Source organism: Oryzias latipes, chromosome 17, assembly GCF_053564925.1.
Source record: "Oryzias latipes strain Hd-rR chromosome 17, Olatipes_Hd-rR_3.1".
NCBI classification, from domain to species: domain Eukaryota; kingdom Metazoa; phylum Chordata; class Actinopteri; order Beloniformes; family Adrianichthyidae; genus Oryzias; species Oryzias latipes.
Window position 1 is genome coordinate 28,033,719 of NC_136253.1, and position 23,005 is coordinate 28,056,723.

General features: G+C 38.1%; 1 protein-coding gene and 2 long non-coding RNA genes across 8 annotated transcripts in view; 2 read left to right on the forward strand and 1 right to left on the reverse strand.

The window, feature by feature from the left end:
• Positions 1 to 23,005, forward strand: part of LOC111949140 (uncharacterized) — a 239,268-nt gene that overhangs the window by 167,908 nt on the left and 48,355 nt on the right. For all 6 annotated transcript variants that reach the window (XM_078934222.1, XM_078934224.1, XM_078934221.1 and 3 more), the window contains one exon: positions 8,677 to 8,764. In XM_078934222.1, the coding sequence (XP_078790348.1) occupies positions 8,677 to 8,764 (88 nt within the window). The remainder of the gene's footprint in view (positions 1 to 8,676; positions 8,765 to 23,005) is intronic.
• LOC144986641 (uncharacterized) lies at positions 3,769 to 5,573 on the forward strand. Its single transcript, XR_013650470.1, has 2 exons — positions 3,769 to 5,112; positions 5,540 to 5,573. It is a non-coding gene; the product is annotated as an uncharacterized LOC144986641 (long non-coding RNA).
• Positions 6,111 to 7,979, reverse strand: LOC144986642 (uncharacterized). Its single transcript, XR_013650471.1, has 2 exons — positions 7,103 to 7,979; positions 6,111 to 6,477 (listed from the first exon to the last, which is right to left on the reverse strand). It is a non-coding gene; the product is annotated as an uncharacterized LOC144986642 (long non-coding RNA).

The following is a 23,005-nucleotide window of genomic DNA, read 5'->3' on the forward strand; positions in this document are numbered from 1 at the left end:
TGTAAGAGGAAATGACATCCTACAGTTGACCAGTTCATTTTATATCTGTAAAGAATATTCAAGAAGCATTTAGACATGTTCAGCTATATGCGTGTGAAACTTGGTGTGGATATTTGAAGCATAAGTAATTTTAAAACACACTTGTTTGGAGTCCAGACGGAAAAAGCACAGGTTTTGGGATGAATCAGGATTTTTTTAAAATCATCTGTTTCACCTGGACTTCTGAAAAAAATATGGAAGGCAGCAAACACAGATCCCTACATTTAAAAAAATAAATGGTGTTGATATATGATGATTAAGTTATGAAAAAAAATAGGTGTTTGTAGTTTTGCCTAAAAAGACGTTTTCGGACCTTTTTGGATGTAATGCTCTCTAAGATGTCACCTGTAACTTCAATCATTCTGAATTTTTTTAGGAAGCAGTAGCACATAAATGCCTATGAAAGTTGAATTCTTGGTGCTGATAACCTAAACAGAATTTATGCTAAAAATCTTTGTTCAGTCCAAAATTTCATTAAAAAAATCAAGTGATGAAGTTTCTCGTAGACCCTATAGTGTTACATATCAAAGCTGGAGGTTATTAAAGGCATCTAATTCTGAAATCTCAGCTTCCTGAGACAAACGGCTGATTTATAATAAATTTCTATTATTTGGGTGCACATAATCGACCACTTCCTGTTACGCAGGCACCGTCAGGTGTACACCCATGAAACTTTACATGATGAGAGAGGACCCTTCTGAATATCTCCAGTTTTAATTTCATGCACATCGGACAAAGCAAAGAGAAAATACAGGGCAGAATGTGCCCAATGCAATAACTAGGTGGCGCTATAGAGCTCGTCCAAGATTGTCATATCCATGGGTTCAGAATAGAAGCTTCATCATATCCATTGAATTTCAGTGAGATTGGACAAGGAATGTGCACGTGAGAGCAACTTTTGTGTGCATAGCGAGATGCCCAACTTTGCCGCTCTGTCACGACCACACCCCCGCATTGAAAGTTATGGTTTTTTGTCAGAGTAAACTTCAATGGCTTTTCAACAGGTGGACGTCATTTTCAGGTGTGTCGGCTCATCCTACTCGGAGCAGTGATGCTCCAAGTCAAACATGTCATTTCCTCTTGCCAGCAGGTGGCGCTACACTTTTTCCAGATTCTTTCACTGCAGATGTGTTCAGAGTCAGACTACAATCATGCATATCAATTTTTGATCAGATTGGATTATGCATGGCTGAGTTATGGCCATTTTTCTTTTCATGGCGTGTTTTCGAAACAACGTCGAATTTCTACGCGCCGCCACGGTCACAAACTTCTGTAAAAACTTAAAAGCTTTGTAATTTAACATCGGACATGTGTCTAGTTTACAAAACCAAAGTTTGGAGTCATTATTCACAAATCTCTAGGAGGAGTTCGTTCTAGAAGGAGGCCTGCAAATGTCCAAAATAGAGCAAAAATGACATATTGACATCAATATAGCAGACTTCCTGTGCGACTGACAGCTTGGTACCTACAGACTTTTTTGTAGGTTTCCATCTGATGAACATGCCCTGAAAAAATCAAGCTTGTACGTTAAAGCGTATGCGGGGCGTCGGGACAAAAGTCAGTGTAGGTGGCGCTGTCGAGCCATTTTTGCGCACCCATGCCAATTTCTCATAAAATACGAAATTTTTCGCGACCCCTGATGTGTGTGCCAAATTTGGTGAGTTTTGGGGTATGTTAAAGGCCTCAAAAATGCGATTCTTCCGGCAGAAGAAAAATAATAATAATAATAATAAACCTAACAGATACAATAGGGTCCTTGCACTCCGTGCTCGGGCCCTAATAATAAACCTAACAGATACAATAGGGTCCTTGCACTCCGTGCTCGGGCCCTAATAACTCTTACAGATACAATAGGGTCCTTGCACTCCGTGCTCGGGCCCTAATAATAATAATAAACCTAACAGATACAATAGGGTCCTTGCACTCCGTGCTCGGGCCCTAATAAACCTAACAGATACAATAGGGTCCTTGCACTCCGTGCTCGGGCCCTAATAATAATAATAACTCTAACAGATACAATAGGGTCCTTGCACTCCGTGCTCGGGCCCTAATAATAAACCTAACAGATACAATAGGGTCCTTGCACTCCGTGCTCGGGCCCTAATAATAACTCTTACAGATACAATAGGGTCCTTGCACTCCGTGCTCGGGCCCTAATAATAATAAACATTCGAATTACAATAGGGTCCTTGCACTCCGTGCTCGGGCCCTAATTAAGTCTTTGAAAACTTTAACAAAAACGTTTTGTTTCTTTTTAGATGATTTAATTGTTTCAATTTAGTTTAATTGCGTCTGTTGGCCACTTCACCTTAATCCTGTTTCTTAAATGTTATTACTACTTCTTAAATTTAACATAAAATCATTCAGACATTATTAGAAAAGTGTTTCAGATAGAAAGATGACTTGGACCAAACTCTGGGATGTTTGGCTTTTATTAATAAACACAAACCTTGAAGGAGAACTAAACTGTTGACCTCTGATTTCATCAAGAAGATTTAACAAGTGTATGATGTGTGTTCATTGTGGTTTCAAGACGTTCAACAGGGAAGGCCCGTTGTACGCTGAGATGCTGTCAATTTAACCCATTGGATTATGGGAGATGTAGTGCGAAGCCCCCGATGCCAGACAGACTCACAACTCTGAGCTTCATTGTTTTGTTCACTTGTTCCACGGTCTGACACCGCGGAAAGCTACACCGCTAAAGACGGGCTTTCCGCTGTATTTTTGTTTGAACTGACAGACTTTATGAGCTGCATCGGAACAAGGAAGTGAAGACTCTAACCACTTCTGATTGGTCAGACTGATGACGTCTGATTAAGCCTACAAGAATGATTGGTGGGAATAGTTAAAGGGGCGGGACTTTTACGAAAACAGAGCTGAAGCTGCGGCTAAATCGTGGTATCACCATTCTTATCAAAATGTCTTCAATATAATCAAATGAGCACAAAGAAAAAAAAAGTTCTTTACGATCTTTCATATTCCTAACTACTCAGTGTTTGGGTGAACACAGAGCTGACATCCTGGAGATGGAAAATGTTTTTAGATCAGTGAAAATGGATAATTTCCCACCGCACACCTGACCATCTCCCTGTGCTGTGACACACCGGTTAAAAAAGACTGTATTAGTCGATATATATATATATATATATATATATATATATATAGATATAGATATAGATATAGATATAGATATAGATATAGATATAGATAGATAGATAGATAGAGAGATATAGATATAGATATAGATATAGATAGATTTAGATATATATATATATATATATATATATATTATAGATATATATATATATATATATATATATATAGATATAGATATAGATATATATATATATTTAGATATCGATATAGATATAGATCTATAGATATATCTATAGATATATATATATAGATATATATATATCTATAGATATATCTATAGATATATCTATATCTATATCTATAGATATATCTATAGATATATATATATCTATAGATATATATATATATATATATATATATAGATATATCTATAGATATATATATATATATATATCTATATATAGATAGATATATAGATATATATATATAGATATATATATATAGATATAGATATAGAGATAGATATAGAGATATAGAGATAGATATATATATATAGATATAGAGATAGATATATATATAGATAGATAGATAAATTATACTATTTACTAACATTTACTATTGGTAAATGTTTGTTTGAGTTACATGTTTATTTGTTCATTGTTGTTTATGAATTGATGATTAAAAACTGCACAGTACGATTACACAAAGATACTTTTGTATTAACAGATAAGGCGTTTTATTACAAAGACAGAAAGCAGCAACTATCGTATGTCATGCTCTGTTGTAAACCATGCAATGCGGGGAGCGTGGCATTTCAAAGGCACTGCTGGCTGCGTACGAAGCGCGTGCCACAGAAAAAAAGCGCTTCCTTTATGAGCTCATATTTATCGGGCGAGAACTGCAGAGGCCAATACTAGGAGGACACACACTGGGCGGCTTCAATAAACACTCCGGTTGTCCGGAGCGGTCTTCTGTTGGGGACTTGACGTGCTGCGGGATAGAAAGCGACTTTCTGATGACAGACAGAATTTGCTCTCAGTGAATTTAAACACGCATGTGTAGTGACGTATGTTTCAGAAGATGTCCGATTGGCTGTTCTGCATGTCAATCATGTCCCGTACTTCTCAGTGAGGATTTTGATTGGCTGGTAGATTTTTTTAGAAGTACATTTTTCTTTGGTTATTTATCTTTGCTGACCTGCGATCTACCCTCATGTTCTTGAAAGATCGACCGGTCGATCGGGATCGACGTAATGAGCACCCCTGCTATAAGTACGGTGGCCCTGAAGTGCAAAGCATTCAACAAATCACTCGATACAAAAACATTTTTAAGATCACAATTAAAAAAAAAAAAAAAAAAAAAGTTAAAAAGCAGCATTACATTTAGAAAACAAAACAAAATTTCAGAAACCAAAACTTAAAAAAAAAAATAAAAAATAAAAAACAATTCAGAAAACAAAATTAATTTCCAGGAAAAAAAAGAAATATTAAAAAATGAAAACATTTCAGAAAACAAAATTAATTTACAGAAAAAAATGAAATATTAAAAAATGAAAAAATTTCAGAAAAAAAAATGAAATATTAAAAAATGAAAAACATTTGAGAACACAGAATGAATTTCCAGAAAACAAAACGAAATCTTCAAAAATGAAAAACATTTCCAAACCGGAAGAGGCAGGTACTATGGGACAACGCTGATTGGATGATGATTTTTGTCTATCAGTTGAACTGAAAAGTATTTTAAATGAAGCGATGCCGGATTTTATCGTCCAAACAACAATGTACTATAATAATCCACGTATTTCCCATTTATATATCAAATAAAAATTGCAGCAAACTGTTAATGAACTTTTAAATTATTTTTTTTAACATTTCGCCTGACACACGATCACCCGGAAGTAGCTTGTGAGCACTTTTACTTTGAACGCTGTGCGCTAATGTCTACGGCTGCGAGGTTCACGCTGTCAATCATCTTCAGGTAAGAATCAAGTCTGTGATCTTTTCTTTTGTCAGTCACATGTCTCTAAGGATGTTAATTTTAGGATGTTAATTAAAGTGCTGCTTTGAAAAGATAATTTCTTTTTATCTTGCGCATGCGCAAAAGGAACCCGATGAGACGAACCGTCTTCACATGATAGCCGTTCCCGTTTTCGGTGACAACATGAGAGAAAAAGCTCCGAGCCAGCCTGATTCTGTGATTTATACAGTAATTACAGTAATTATATGGCATCAGTGTTGCTAAAAATCGACTTTAAGACTGAAATCAGTAAACAAGTTCTTATGGGAAATAATATTAAAGCGCATTGTATATTTTTGAACCATGCATATACATATACTGACACTTAAAAATAAATTTTAAAAGTTTATAAAATACTTAATTGAATTAACATGTGATATTTCTGCAGGTGAAGTTACTCAAAGCGAAGTTCCAGAAAGGTTTGTGCTGCAGAAGAACAGATGGCAGCTCTACATGGGAATTCAAAAAGACTAAAATCATTCATATCATTGCAGTGTACAGGCAAGTCACCATGATTTATGTGCAATGTAATCAATAAATTTTATTTAACCTTAATATTTAATTTTTTTTTAATTGCAGGTGCTTTAAAAAAAGTATTTAACCTGCTGCATAAGCCTGATTAGTTGTAAATGATGCAGTGGGGAGTGAAAAACGAAGCACAATTCCTGGCTTTAGCGTGGGGCTGATGATCTGGAAATCACATCTATGAGGAATCGCATCAAACACTTGTACAACTCCAAACAACTTAATGTTCCTTTAAGCAAAACTCCAGTTTAAAATGTTCCTATTAGGCTTGCTTCATTTAGGAGTTTTTCCATGTTTACCATTTTAGGTTTTAAAGCTTTATTAACAAAGTTGATGTTTGATTTTCAAAGCTGTTGTTTAGAAATGTTTCTTTGTCAATGAAAAAACTGAATGCTGACGTGAGGATTGTAATAATGGATATAAAAATAAACAAATTTGTTTCATAGCAATGCAGTATATTTATTGAAAACTTAACATGAATACGTTATTCAGTAACAGAAACAAAGAAACGGTTGTGGATTTTGCTTTATGGGCTTCTTCATGCAGTCAATCAAATGTTACGTTTACATTCAGCATTTACTCAGCGTACCTGTCAGTCACATTTATTAGAGGAAAAAATGCATCTGGGAAAAGTCTGTTTGTGCTTAACAACTATATCAAAAAGAGTCATGTCAGGGAAGGTTTGTCCACATTGCTGCTCAGCATCACATCCAGAGGAAGATGCACAGGTAAGGGACGCCAGTTCTTGCTCGTACATGCTTGCAGCTTCCTCTGCACTGGACTCCAGCTCCATTGAAATCCCTGACAGAAATAAATTAATAAATTAAAAATCCCTAACAGAAAAACATCAGCTGCCGTTCATCTTTCATTCAGGAAAAAGTTGAGTTCATCAAAATGAGGAGAAAATGGGTTAAACCAGAAATTCATTAGGGTGGGGTCAAAACACCAAACTCAGAATAAAATACATTATTTCAGTCTTATAAAAATACATTCTAAAAAAATTTGGTATTCCTCCTCTGCCTGAAAGACTAAAATGTTTTTTTTAAAGATTTTTTTTACTCTACAGACTTTGCCACCTTTAGTTACACACCTGTACATGTCTGATGATGTGCACATCCAGTCATTTACTGTCATGTTTCTGTGCACTGACACACTCTAAAGTCACAGATCTTAATAGTGTGAATAAGAAGCATTCATAAATGTTAGTCTGAGACACAAACTACTGCAGTTTACCTGACAGCTTTGCTGATTTATGCTGCTGGTACACCTGTCTGAGAATCCTGCCCACGTGACCCCCCCCTCTCCAGGTGATGAGGTAACCTGTCATTAACGTATGACTGAAGGATCTTGGATCTGTCTGTAAACACCCACCTAGAAATCACGTTTAACGCTACATTAATTAGATCAAACAAATGTACCTCCATACCTTATCTGTGGATGGCGGGACTGCATTTCCTGATGTGCGCCGTCTTTTAACACACGTTTCTTCGCAACTGCTGCTTCAGACAGAATCCTCCCACAGAAATTTCGAAACATTTGTAAACCTGGTTGGTGTTGATATTTCTGCGTGCGTTCTGTCATCACATCTGCTAAATATTCAAAGATTAACGTTTAAGTTAACGTTTTATCGTCCTTCCCTTATTTTGTTTACCTGCGGAACGGACGTCATCCACACAAACTACTTCCGGGTGACCGTTCTGCTTCATACGAAATATTCAAGAAATAATTTAAACCTTCATCATCTGTTTGCTGCATTTTTGATTTAATATATAAATGGGAAATACGTGGATTATTATGGTACATTGTTGTTTGGACGATTTTTAGTTCAAAGGATTGACAAACATCATCATCCAATCAGCGTTGTCCCATAGTACCAGCTTCTTCCGGTTTGGAAATGTTTTTCATTTTTGAAGATTTCGTTTTGTTTTCTGGAAATTCATTCTGTGTTCTGAAATGTTTTTCATTTTTTAATATTTCATTTTTTTTCTGAAATGTTTTTCATTTTTTAATATTTCATTTTTTTCTCTGAAGTGTTTTTCATTTTTTAATATTTCTTTTTTTTTTCTTTTTTTTTCGGGAAATTAATTTTGTTTTCTGAAATGTTTTCATTTTTTAATATTTCTTTTTTTCTGGAAATGAATTTTGTTTTCTGAAATGTTTTTTTCTTTTTTTTCTTTTTTATGTTTTGGTTTCTGAAATTTTGTTTTGTTTTTCTAAAATGTAATACTGCTTTTTAAATAGTTGCTGTGATCTTAAAAATGTTTTTGTATCGAGTGATTTGTTGAATGGTTTGCACTTCAGGGCCACCGTATATAAGGCATCAAAGAATTTGTATGAATTTTCAAAAGTATTCTTTGTTGATGTAAATACAATACCTCATCTTGGTTACATACTGAACTTATACTTTGTACATGTTGCCCTTGAAATAACAGGAAACGGTTTTAAAAAAATTACTTCAAGACCCACTTCTATGAATTTTTTTACAAAAAAGTTTGGCCACACCCTCTCATTCAAATGAATGGGAAGGTGTGTCCAAATTTTGGTCTGTACTGTATAAAGGAAAAATACTAAAAATTGCATTTCCAAGTATTTCTTTATTCATGTAGTGGTGAATCAGGAGTCCCGCCCACAACTCTCAGGCAAATTTCATATTAACTCCAGCCGTTCTGCAGAAAATATGTATTAGAAAATGACAGTTTTTTTCATTTTGCGGAAAAATGGCAAAATCATAAAAAAATAACACTTTTACAATAGATCAAAAGATGGTCAGAATGGTTCATTAAACAATCCAGTGAAGAGCAGGCCTGAACCGCAAAAAACAAACACACTTTTAAATTTTGTTCATTAATGTTTTTAATTTGGCAACTAAAGACAAAATCACAAAAAAGTGTTAAGCAAAGTTAGGGCTGCTTTTTAAAAATTCCAATCATGTCTGTCTTATGGCTTGCATTAGTTTGTTTTGTTGAAAATTCTTGTTGATGTTTTTCATTTACCCCTCAGGCAGACCGATCACAGGGCCATTGGTTCCACTCACTGCTCTGGCTGACACATCAGAAAACTGGAGACCAGCACTGTGGGCAGCAAAGAGGTAGGCTGATAGTTCCATAACGCCCTGCGCGCACGAGACACTTTTCACCTCACAGCTTCAAGGCAATGGCGCAGGGGATTGTGAAAGATTTGTAACAGCATATGAAACACTTTAAAATAGGCAAGCAAATTCATAACTGTCAGGCAGATGCATGAAAATGAAATGTGCTTGTGCTTAATTATTTCTTTATGATAATGTAATGATAGGTCAAATGAAGGAATACTGATTATTTTTGTTTATTCTTGTTCATTTCAAGCTATACTTAAAATATCAGGTTTTTAGTTTTTAATTATGAAATAAGACTCAAAAGTAAAAGCTGCTTTGTTAATGTTCCTTCCATTACTGTTATAGGAAAGGTGCTGACCATAATCAAGCACATATCTTAAAATTATTATAACTGTATTATTTGTGTTATACATGGCTATTTATGATGAGAACAAACAAAAATTTTAAAACATGGGGAGAAAAAAAACTCTTCTGTTGATGCTCTTTTAAAATTTCTTTGAAAATTCTGTAATTACCTGAGCTGAGGCATCTTCTATTAACCAAGCATGAGTCTTATTTGCAAGAAGTTTTGGTATTTTATTTTTGGGAGCGGTCAAAAGGTTATTGGGATGACGCAGTATCAGCTGTGAGCTCTTCAAGCTAGAAAACTCCACAAAGCATTCAACTATTAATCTTTCAGAACAGAGACTTCCATTTGTGGATATTCGTGTCCATTTGCTCCACGGTCGAATAGCTAAATAACTCAACAGCAGGAATATGTGAGAATTTGTTTTTTGCCTTGCCATTTCTCAGAATAACTCTCCTGAGGCTGAAATGGAGATGATGACAAAAAGAGAGAAAATGAAAAAAACAAAAAAGAAATGGAACAAAAAACAAATGTGATGGAATGCTGTGTACTCCCACACTTGCATGCCTATTAAAAAATAAGACAAAAAAATTAATGAATACTAAAGCTATTATCTAAGGTAAAATTTTCATTTTTTAAAAACCTTAGTGTATATCTATAATGCCATTATCCTGTTCAGTTTCCATACAGACAGTCAGTTGGAACATTTACAAAAAGTTGGTGAACTCCAGTAAAATGTACTGGTATTCTTTGTGGTGTGTTCGTTCGCAATGCACTAAACAAATCAATTTTAGTGGAGTGTTTTTAAAGTTTTATAAAAGCAAAAAGTAATAGGTTTGAACAATCTTATTTTCTGTGCTATGATTTAGTTTTCTGGGATTTTTGCCTTGTTTCCCCAACCTCTTTGGATTTGTGAGCAGGTACTTCTTACTGAAAGTATTTTGAAGGTGTTTTTTCTTGTTTGTTTGGCAGATGAAGTCATTAACCAACACTTCATTGTATAATTAGTGAGATGCTGTCTGTCTGGTTCACACGTGTAATTATGAATTAACACTTAAGCTTCCAGCCTGTCATTTGACAGACTGTTTTAGTTTTAGCATGTACACAAATGTTGATGCAGTTACTTAACTCATTGTTAAACATTTCAACACCTGCCCCATAATTGTTTGTTTGTCTATAAAAATTCCAACTTGCATAAAACTAAAGCAGCACATATTATCACAAAATCTCCTTTTTACCTGCCGCAGTAAATCCTTTCTCCAGGATGTCCACTATCTGCTTTCACAGTTCCTATTCATTCACATGATGTGAAATGTTTTCTATAAGAATTTCCACCTTAACTTATCTGATGTGATTTTGGACTGTTTGTACCTAAATAGATATCCTATTTCAGAAAATTACCACTGCTTTGTTGTTTGCAAGTGGTCATAAAAATGAAGCTATTAATGACACATTTTAGTTAAAATACAACAGCATTGTGCAGTTTGGCAATTTGTCCTCCAAAAAAACCCCAATAATAGTCAATTTTATTGATGTACTTTTTAAATTTATGAATACATTTTGATCTGTTGTTGCCTGAGACATTAAATTTGGAGATATTGTGTCTGGTTGCATAAATCTGCGATGAAGACAAAAAAGATTAACCCTGATAAGCCTCAGATTTATCACACAAAGGTTTTTGCAAAGCAAACACTTTTGTATTTGCCCTGTGAGTGAATTAAGGTTTCTTCTGCTCAAATGCCACCGGCGAGTCTCAAAACTTTTATTAGGTTTTGAATAAAGCTCTGCTCTGAATTTTAAATTTCTGAATTAAATTTTTTTTTTTTTTTTATTTCCTGTTCCTCCAATATTTCCCCAGTATTTTTAAGATCCTTTGTCCTCTGTGGGGCTGACAGGCAGGTTACCTGGTGTGCTGTGTGGGCTGGCTGGGTGTGGATGGGGGCTCAAGACTCCCGGGGAGTGGCGTGTCTGTCATCTGGGCGCCGGCGTAGGTCTTGTGTGGTTGGGGCATTAGGTCTGGGCCTGGAGTGGGGCGGGTCCCTGCCCTGGTGGGGGCTCCAGCTATGCGCGTGAGGGTTCTTGTTCCCTGGTCTTTGTCTGATGGAGGGGGGGTTTGGGGTGCCTGGATCGGCCGGGCTGCTGCGCTGTCTGGGGTGCTGGCCTCCTTTGCTGGAGCATTCAGTGTGATCAGGGTACATTCTATGAAGCACACAGTCATTCAACCCACCTGCTCATTCACTTTTGCACAAATACGGACATGGGGAGTGTTTTACACCCCTCTCCAACAACATTGGTTAAGCAGATCTTTTGTGTACCTGTCTGTGAGCAGACAGGTACACAGTTCATTTTAGCAGACAGTTCATTTTAGCCATTGCCCCTTGTGAGATAAGTCTTCTTCAATATACTTATGACATTCTTATGTTATAACTCTGTATTATCGACTGCTCCCCCACCCTCTTTATCTCCCCCATTTTTAACCCCTTACCCCCATCTCTAACATCCCACTCTCTCTCTCTTCTTTTTTTCCCATCCAGTCCAACAAGTACTGAATATAAACATAATTATATTATAAATGAAGCTCAGCCTCAAATACAAAATGGCGTTTATAAATGGGGTTTACTTATATAGCAATTTTCTACCTACAAGGCCCAAAGCACTTTACAGTCACAGACCCATTCAGCCAGTCACACACACATTCACACACTGGTGGGGGCTCCACTGCCAAACACAGGTGCCCGTCTACCACCAGAGACAAGGTGGGGTTCAGTGTCTTGCCCAAGGACGCATAGACTCATGGGCATGCAAGTCGGGAATTGAACCTGCAATCTTTCAATCATGGGTCGACCGCCATACCGCTGCACTACGGCCGTCCGTTTCTACAAATAAACACTTCGGTTGTCTAAATATCCATTGACCCCTATTGTAACAGTATATGTCCAACACAGGAGACCTTCAGCTCTTATCTGCTTGCTCGGCTGTTAGACAGGACAATTTAAAAAAAAATCTCTTTAGTTGTGGAATTGTTTTAAAACTTAGTTTGATTCATTTATCAGTAAATTAGCATAAAGCCATTAAAGCCTTTTTGTTGGGAAACAAACACTCGCACCACTAGTATAAAACACTTTTTATTTGCAGCTGTCAGCTACACATATAGTTTATTCCCTCATTTGCTATGGATGGTGCTTATATAGAATAAATGTTAAAAAACACTTTGCAGAGCATTTAAGCTTTGGATTTATTTTTAATTCATTTGCATGGAATTATTATAAATGTGGAGTTTACATGAACTGGATGTCAGGTTTATTTTAATTTTTACATTTTTTGGTGGGGTGAATCTTTACTATGCGTTCTTTTTTCTGGTATTTTAAGTCTTTATCAATTTAATAAATCTAATACTAAAGACAGGAACAACCTTTATCTGTTGTTAGAGTATATAAAAAGAGGTTAAAACAAAGATCCAAAATAAAATCTTCAGCTCGCTTTCAGCAGCTTTGACAAATCTGTCAAAACATTGAGCCCCATCAGAAAAAGATGCATGGAATTTTGGTTTGCTCGTATTCTGAGCTAGAGATGTTATTCCTCATTCACATAAACAATTTGTAATACACTAAAAATGGAAAAAAATAAGTAAATAAATAAATAAATACATCTCTGTTTACATTTTTTCTTCATTAATAGTGTTTTTGACTGTTTGTAAAATTCCCCCAGATTTGTCTATTTTTGCCTTTCATAATGTGCATAATGCCAATTGTTCATTTAACTAGCATTTGTACCAGCTTTTTGAATAGTAACTGTAGCAATTGTTTACTCTTTTATTTATTTATTTATAATTATTATTATCTTGAATTTTATTTGATGTATTATGTCTCTTTAATGTGCTTAGCATGTTCAGTGAACTGTTTCACAATTGCGTTTTGCGGGGAATGCAATTTGTAAATGCAGAAGTTTATATAAACTTAAGTTGCGTCTTCTGGTCACACTTTTCTGCACCATTCATCCCTGCATCTTTCCTATTTGCTCCCTATTAGAGTGTAAATACATTTTTCTGTCCATTTCTTTGCCTAATTATTATATTTTTGGCTGATGGGACGGTGTGCAGCTTTGTTGTATTCTGAACAATAACACTAAAAAGATAGGCAGATGCCTTTGTGAGTAGAAGTTTGAATCCTTTTCTTGTGGTGCTAACAAACAAAGCATTCACTGTCAAGCTGCAGAATTCTTGGATTCATAAGAAAGATTTCCTGTTCAAGCACTGGTTTGAGATATTAAAATAAGGTAGCACAAAATGTGTCACTACTTTTATGCCATCCTAAAAAGCCCTTGCCAGTAATGCAGAATAAATAAAGAGAAAAGATGAATCAGTGTTTTTGATGGTTAGTGTTTAGCCTTGAACTACTGAAGACCATTGCTGCTCTTGCTGTCGTGTCAGATGTAAGGCTGCTTGTTACCTTTATTCAAGCAGTGCTTCAGCATTGATTTTACCACTCAGGTGCAGCAAATTTCCCAAAGGCAAGTTGTCAGACATCATAGAGAACAAACATGAATTGCTAATAAGAAAGACTTTGGCTTTTGTGTACGATGTAATACATTTTATTTGTTTGCTTGTTTTATTTAGAAAGTGTTTACAAATTGATGCATACTATTTATGTTGAAAAAAATTAGTGACAGCATCATGAGTCTCACATTTTATGTAACAGAAGTCACTTTCTTATAATGCGTGAATATTAACAGTGTGACTGCATGCATTTCTAAATGTTTTGAGCAAATAAAGTCCATGGAATTACCTATAAAGAAAATATTACAAAAAATATTAATAATCTCCATGCTGGCCCAGTGAATGACAAGTAAATAAACATCTCTCAAAACTGACATGGTGTCATGAAGACAAAGTGAAGCGGATGACGACTTTAGAAGACTTTAAAAGGAAAGGAAGATGTTGCATGTTTTTGGGTTGTCTTTTTATTTTTTATCATTTTTTTAATGGCTACTTTTTTGTCATGGTCAAAAATGATGTGAAATATATTTTCAAATTGAATAAACTATTTCCTTTACCATACCCAATAATAAATCTATGATGCAAATACGAAGGTACAGAAAATATTCAATCATGGGTACTAAATCTGTGTCTGTGTTAATATTTTGTTGCATTTTCGAGTATTTTTGACTGCATCGGCATGTCAGATCTGTGGAAAACATGCTGATATCCAACATAGCCGTGTATGTTTGCACTGAGGCATGGGGAGTGTAAATTGTGACTGTGGCCTTATCTAACTTACGCCCTTCTGTGTCTTTGTCACAAGTTTGCATAAAAATACATTTCTTTTTGTTTCTTGTTTTCCCCTCAACAAGAGCATCATCCCTGAAACCCAGTGGCTCTGGGTGTACTGCCTTTCAATTCAGATTTGATTTGCACTGATCCCACACCTAATTGTAACATATCGCACCCAATCACTTCTCATTTGTATCTGATCCACAGTCTTATAACACGCCTCTGGCAGCCTGATTAAAATTTCAGTTAAATGTATCTATGCTGCCACGGATTCAGCCTTACACCGTTTGCTATTCAATTTACTTGAAGCTCCGAAAGTAAGCGTAGATCTTGGCGGTTGCTTTGAGCATTAGACTACAGAATGTGGACAGAACAGAGGAGCACCATGTAAGCTGCAGACTCTCTGATCATGTGGGAGCTTCTATGTTTACACTTCTTCTTCTTGCCAAGTAGATCTGCTCAAGCTGGTTCCCCATCCTGTGTCTGATTTTGAACTTCAAACTTCAGGGATTGTTGCCTATCTTTGAGTCAGAGTATGACTCAAGAAACTGAAAGAACTGATATTTTTTTTCCATTTCTGCCAACCTGCTTCTCTGTGTTGGACCTTATTCATAAGACTAAAAGACTTAATTTGGTAAATTCAGGAACCTATTTATTTTTTTTCAGTGTAAAGATGTCGTGTTTTAAGGACATTGTCCTCGGGCACGGCAGAATCTCATTAAGTTCTCTCAAAAAAGCAAGGTGTGCAATTGCTATGACCTTGGCTTAGGGACAGTCATGTGGAACTGAATAACTGCAAGAAAAAGCAAGTTAAATAAGTTAAGTTTAAGATTCTTTTTCACACTGATGTTCTGCCAAATCTGTGTAAATGCTGTTGATTTAAAGAGGTGCAATGTAAAGCTAACAAGAGCTGCTAGAATATGTTTGTAACTTTTTGAGAAGAAGCTGTAATATCCTTTCAACAGCTCAAGCAGTTCCTGATTTACATATGAAAGCCACTAAGATCAATATGGAGCCACGAAACGTTGTTAAAATAGATAATCAATAGCCACAAATGTTAATTATGAGGAAAATCTGCACAAAAGAGCTGTGCTTTCAGTGTTTGAGGAGAGGGGAGTGAGTTTCAGTGTCAAAGACTTCACCTCTAATTTGCAGAAATAAGTCATTGGAGTGTCAGGTTTATCCACCGCAGCATTTTTATGAAGGCTACGTGTTGGTGGGAGAAAGTCAAATGCAGTTGGAGATGCAAAGAAAACGCAACTTTGTTTTTTTTTAAAATGCAGTTTAACATGTAAAATCTTAAAATAATTTCCCTCACTGGGTATCCAACCGGTGATTCCTAAATGAAAAACGTCAAATTTTTAAAAAAACATTTCAGTGTGACAAAGCAGCGTCACAGGGTAAAGGGGATCATTAAATCTCCCTAAGATGCTACATTTCATCCTTTTGGATAGTCTGCACTTGAGCGCTGCAACTCCGTAATTTTTATTGTAGTGGAGTTAAAAATTTGCATTAAATGTAACTAAAGAAGTTTTTTTTGTTGTTTTGTTTTTATTGTTTTATTTTTTCTTAACTGCAATCGGTCACACAAAGGTTTGTGTGTGAGGGATGACGATAATTTCTGCTCTTACCCCCTCCTGTCAATCTTCTTTTTCTGCATCTCCCTCTCAATCTTTTTTTTTTTTTTTTTTGTCTCTTGATAGCAATCAATAGTTGTTATCTGCTGAGTGGGGCTATAGCATACAGCTCCCGTCCTAGGATGATGGTTCTTTTTCATTATAGCTGACACTAGTCTAAACAAAGCAGGCCTTTTTCCCTGCCAGCAGGGAAAACACCGTCTCCATAATGGCGTCAGATAAAAACGAAGCAGGAGAGAACATTGAATTTCATATAAAAGGGAATCAGTGTGTCAGAACTCTATTTTTTTTCTTTACATTGTCCCCTTAGTGCTTCTTTAACACCATTTACTTAATTGTTTAGGTACCAAGCAAATTGCTTGGAGGGAAATTCCATACCTCTTTTCACTGGTCTGTCCTATTTTATTAACTCCTGTTTCTTAATCACCAGCCAATTCTATACCTATCCATCTATCCATCAATCAGTGTGCAGGTTTGCCTGGGAAGGGGCCGTTTTGTTTTGACAGGGTTGTTGTTTCATAAAAATAAATAAATGATATCTGCGCGGCAGAGTGGAAAGCATAACGAATGGCAGCTGAAGAAAAGGCAATTTAGGAAGAAGTGCACTGGCTGGCAAAGGAACAGAATGGGTTTTTACTGTGAAGTATAACCAATGCATTACAAAACACATCACCAGAGGTCTATTGAAAAAGCCAAGCAGACCCCCTCCCCCCCTTGAAATTAAAATGGCCAACATTATCATGGCCTACATGGTTAGGCACTGAAAGTCACTTTCAGAAAGTCACAGGAGACATTTTTATTGCAGTGGCGCCCACAAATAACGAAGCCCTCGGTGAACCCCCGAGCAAGAGGTGATTGTTACCGTTCCTTAAAACATGCAGGTGCAGACAAGAGTCCTGACGTACTGTATGGAGTCTCCACTGACATCACTTTTTAAATTTTTTTTAAATAAGGAGAGATAGCAGCTTTGCATTAAATTAAGAAGGCCAACATATGGTTAAAATGTATATAAAATGTAAAAATCAAAATGTCACAAAAAAACAAAATGGATTTTAGTGATGTATTTGAAAGTAAAAAAAAAACTATTTTACTTTTTCTTGTTTAAAAATGTAATATGAAAAAAGTTTTAGGACAACAGTATCAAAGCTGAATAATTCTTTGACCTTTTTTCCACATTTCAGTCAGACAACTCTTGCAGTAAGAAATATTTGACATTTTTTTCCACATTCTTTAAGTTGGCATTCACATATTTTCGTTTGGCATAAGGCTCCGTTCAATTCCATAAAACTTCCATAAAATTTCCATAAAACTTTCGGGTAACAAAACCCCCCTTTTACGGAGCCCACAGGTGGAAGCCGGGGAGGAGGGTGGGGCGAAGAATGAGCGCTGAAGGTAAGAAAGAATGAACAACTGCGCACCTGGCTTAAATAGGACGCTGAGCAGGTGAGTTAATTAACTGAACCGCCCTAGGGTATTTACCTGAAAAACACTGCAGCGAGTATCTGCCCGAAATACGATAAATCGTCATTTCAGTCAGACAACTCTTGGAGTAAGAAATATTTGACATTTTTTTCCACATTCTTTAAGTTGGCATTCACATATTTTCGTTTGGCATAAGGCTCCGTTCAATTCCATAAAACTTCCATAAAATTTCCATAAAACTTTCGGGTAACAAAACCCCCAACACTAAAATCATCCAGAAGAGAAAATGTGAATGTATAATCAGTGTGTAATAAAATGGGGTGTGTTTTCGGCAGCATTCCATTTTCATTTCATTTCCCAGTATGACTGCTATGTGTGACCCGGCACCATTGACCGTTTGGGCCGCCCCCGTTCGAGTACAGCGCCACGAAGGGAACATGCTATCTAGTGGATCTGCTATGTGTGACCCGGCACCATTGACCGTTTGGGCCGCCCCCGTTCGAGTACAGCGCCACGAAGGGAACATGCTATCTAGTGGATCTGCTATGTGTGACCCGGCACCATTGACCGTTTGGGCCGCCCCCGTTCGAGTACAGCGCCACGAAGGGAACATGCTATCTAGTGGATCTGCTATGTGTGACCCGGCACCATTGACCGTTTGGGCCGCCCCCGTTCGAGTACAGCGCCACGAAGGGAACATGCTATCTAGTGGATTTGCTATGTGTGACCCGGCACCATTGACCGTTGGGCCGCCCCCGTTCGAGTACAGCGCCACGAAGGGGACATGCTATCTAGTGGATCTGCTATGTGTGACCCGGCACCATTGACCGTTGGGCCGCCCCGTTCGAGTACAGTGCCACGAAGGGGACATGCTATCTAGTGGATCTGCTATGTGTGACCCGGCACCATTGACCGTAGGGTCGCTCCCGTTCGTGGAAACCACTAGAGGAACATACAATCTGAAAGAGAGAGGGAAAGAAATAAAAGGGAGCCAACATAAAATTACTTATACCTGATCTTAGAACGTAAGCTCACTTCCGCAAAACGCTGTGCAGAACTATAATTTAAACCGCCAAACAACCCGTATGATACACTAACTTAACATCCAATCCAAAGCTTCCGATGGCGTATGACATGCTTAACAGCCATTATTCAAACTTCTATTAAACTAAGAACAAGTTTGATGGCCATAAACTCTTCCATTTTGGCAACTATATATACACGCGCTTAAGTAACATCCATTATTTCGAAGCTCCCAACGACAGTACCACGAACGAGCTTAATAGCCATAATTTTCTCCATTTGGCATACCAATTATAAGCGCTCAAGGAACATCCATATACATGAGGTTCCATCCCAATATTAAGAACGAGTTCAATGCCCATATATACTATGCTTCATTGGCATACTACAAACAAATGAGCTTAAGAACCAGATTCGAGCTCCGCGCATACTATGATAAATTTTGAGGCTTCCACCTGGCTATAATTTTCTTTTAACATCTATAATCGAAGAATTTACATTCATTCTGCGGTTGACATTGATTAATTAATTCAGTCAGAAGTGTCATTGGAATGCAGTGGAGGTCCAACGCCCCGTCACTTTCAGTGCAGCAATAGGTACGTCGAGCAGTCATCGTTGCAGCACCAGATCAAGGAATGCATGGGTGACGTCATTTCCTGGAAACGGAGAAGCTGATCGGGGCGTAGGGGTTCGCAGGCTCAGGATGCGATGCATAGATAAAAACAAAGCAGTATTAGTCTTGAAAAGAATATATAAATAACCCAGAAACTGATCAGTTTCAAAATGATTGAGATAAATTAAATAACAGTGCTTTTAAAAAACAAATCTGAGAAAGTGAAATTTAGTAGATAGTTAAGGTAAAGACCCATTGTGGATTTATCGCACCCTAGAAACCACCATAATTACAAATTCCAACAGTGAAATGATAGTGAAATATATGACCTGCACGAAATCTTAACACCAATTTTTTATATATTCCAATGATGAGAAAAGTAACCTTTGACAGTTTCAGAGGGACGCACCTTCAGGAGGCCATCGAGGAGTAGTAGATGGGAAGAGTAGCCAAGGAGATTTGTAGATGAGGAAGGTCAACATCCCACGTAGCAGAGGATTACAGCTCGGCTGGATTTGATGCCTTGTATTTGATATTAGTGGTTCTCAAATTTTTTATTTAGCCAAGGGCGACTGGATACTGCAAAAGAGAACTTGAGAGCCATGAGGGATCATAGGTTTTGATAGTATTTTTTGCTAGACTGAACCTTAAGCACTTAGAGGCGGAGTATAACAAGCCTCTAAATGGGGATGCATCTAGCAGAGTGTCATCTGCTTAGAAAAGGCAGATAGAAGACTGACTTGGGGACACAAGATTTAACTCTTGAACTAAGCTTGAGAGCGCAAGTGATACATTTCCTACGGTCAGGGTAGAAGTTGCTCAAGGTGTTATTTAAACATTAACCAAGTCAACCTATGACACAATACTATCATTCAATATTGAAACAGCCTTAATATAATCTCCAAGGATGAAATAACCTGACGACCCCTTAAGAACCATCAGAGCTGTAGATTCTGGCGGCCGGACAAACACAAACCACTCTTCTTAAATACTTTTCCCCCAAACCAGAAGGCGCAGACTCAGGAGAACAAGTGGAGGGAGCCTGAAGACACAACAGGTATCACAAAACCACTCCAGGCATAGAGAGGGAAAGATCAAACGCAAAACACGAAAATCCAGAACAGGAACACGTGGCCCAGGATCGAACTACCCAGGACAAGAACACAAGATGAACGGATGACCATAGGACCAAAGCTACAGCAAATGTCAGGTGGGCCAATCATTGACGAATCATATCCAACCAAAATTTGAATAAACGACATGCTGCACAAAAGCTAGAGATGACATAATGGGGAGAGACAAGCATCAATGAACCACCCAAATCTATAGAAGAAAAATAAATCCGGACGGGTGGAGGACCGTACATTATAGATAACGTGGAAACCCAATTTTGAAAATAAAGTTTTTCCACAGAGATTCAAAAGACCAAGGATACAAAGGAAAGTTGGCCACCAAGAAATCATCAATAACATGCAAAATGAAGGGCACCAAGCGCCTACAAATATCCAGTACAGGGCGATAATAAGTCGATTTTATGAGGACTGCCACGACAACGGAAAGGCAAACCGGCAAACACCTCGAGCGCCAACTGAAGGCCAATAGACGCCACTGAGAGGCATAGAGGCAGAACAGGGAGACCATCAGTGACAGTCATCCTCAGCCTTATATCGCGCTCGGAGGAAAATCGTGGAGACAGCATGGGGAGCTGAAGAAAATGTATACTAATCCTGAAGGCGCATGGGGAACCAGGCCACTGATGCCCAGAAGAATAACTGCGAGGCGCTAACAGGTCCAGATCAAGTCACGTCAACCTGAACACTTCCTAGGGGCCACCCTCAGTGGCGGCTTTGAAAACGATGCCCCGGAAGAATCCATCACATAGCCCCCACAAACCTCCAACCAAACTAGAGAGAGAACAACAAATTAACTGTCCAGCCGGGAAAACAAGGCCGCGACGAGACCGACACACTCACTAATGCGGCCGACGCAAGTCCCTGAGGACAGGGCAGGACCCACTGGGGTACACAGAGCGGGGAAAAACAGGCGAAGCAGAACCAGATGCAGAATGTGCGGGGGCAATGAACGACGATCGCTGAGTGAATAAAATGAGCCATAGACGCTGCATAAGAGAGACCAATCATAGGGAAAAATGTCCACAGAGCAGAGACGGGTCCAAGAGACACTGATTCACATACTAACTAACCAGCAGCTACAACAACGAGGAAAACAAACAGAAGAACCGCCATAATAATAAAGCCAGCATCAAATTAAAGATAAGATTTACACACAGCTCCCAAAGAACAAAACAGCAACAGAAAACAAATGCTAAAAGCCACGATAAATTCAGCCAGCATGAGAAACCTGTCCAAGCGAGGACTGCCAGCCTTCACAACCACAGAAAGGACCCCACAACCCCTGAAAAAACAACCGGACGACGCAGAACTACGCAGCAGAAAAGGAATCAGAAGTGCATCATGAAGGACCCGGAGTCAAAACTACAATTCCCAGGGTCCTTAGGGGCGTTACATCACCGAAGTAAACAGGAAGTGAGACGCAGCCATAGAAAACTACACGGGAAAAGTACTGCATGACGCTCACCTTGGATAATTGGGGTGACCACGGCAGACGAGAAGACCCGGACTACTCCTGATGGGGGGGCACGGACATCCCGAACATCGCGGAAAGCACACCCCTTGCAGATACACGCGACCGCGGCGAAACGAACGCGCTGTGCGCCGTCAGCCGCCCGTGGAGCGGAGGAGAAATTAAGGAGAGCAGACGCGGCGAAATGAAAACCCCACATCAGAAAGATGGGGATAATCCATCCGAAGGACGGGGGAACACAGCAAGATGCCGAAAGAGACGGAGACCCGCGGCCTCGGAGACCGGCGAAGAATGAGCGCTGAAGGTAAGAAAGAATGAACAACTGCGCACCTGGCTTAAATAGGACGCTGAGCAGGTGAGTTAATTAACTGAACCGCCCTAGGGTATTTACCTGAAAAACACTGCAGCGAGTATCTGCCCGAAATACGATAAATCGTCATTTGTTCACAGAAAACCTATAATTAGACAGTGATGTCTAATAGAATTATGTTTCTAGCTACGTCAAAATATAATACTTTTTGTTTCTCAGGTGCCTTTAAAACACTTAAGGTCACGAAATAATTAAGAAAACAAAAATACAAAAAAAGGAAGACACCCAAATAGTAATCAGTAAGAAAGACGTAAGGCATTGAAGGGCTTTGTGGGTTAAAAGCGGAGTCTTGCACTGAATGCGATACGTGGTTGTGAGCCTGTGGAGTTGTTGCAGAACAGGTGTATAGTGGGATGGGGGAAGTTTGTGGAGAGTTTTCCGTGGGAGACAAAACGGTGAGAAGTTGCAGTCATGGAGTCAGGATGTAACAAGACTGAACCAGAACGACTGGAGGGTGAGGGAGGGTCTTAGTTAATATTATGGCGTTGGAAGTAGGCGGACCGGATGAAGCTATGTGTGAGGAGAAGGAACATGTGCTGCCAGTTTTTATTTTGACTGCTAAAACAATACTCTCTGTTTCTGTTGCAATCATGTCTCTCTCATTTGTAAATCTTGTTTTTTGACACATTTCTCACCGGTGGGTGGGGTTTCTGTTGTGTTTAGCAATAGCTATATATTTTTGGTTAGTGACCTGGCCTTGTCCGCGGAATACCCCCCCCCCCCCCATAATCACCCCCCCCCTCCCAATTTTATATTTAAAAAGAAAAGACAGTTATACACAGTACATACACGTACTTGTCACACAGGGTCAAGAATCTATATTACATACTATAATACTATGGATACTTTTGATATACAAAAAGTGTTCTTCATGAGTTGGCACAAATGTAACTCACAGAAGTCCCTTCTCTGTGCAAAAACATGTTTTTTCCATAGTTTCTAGATTTGGAA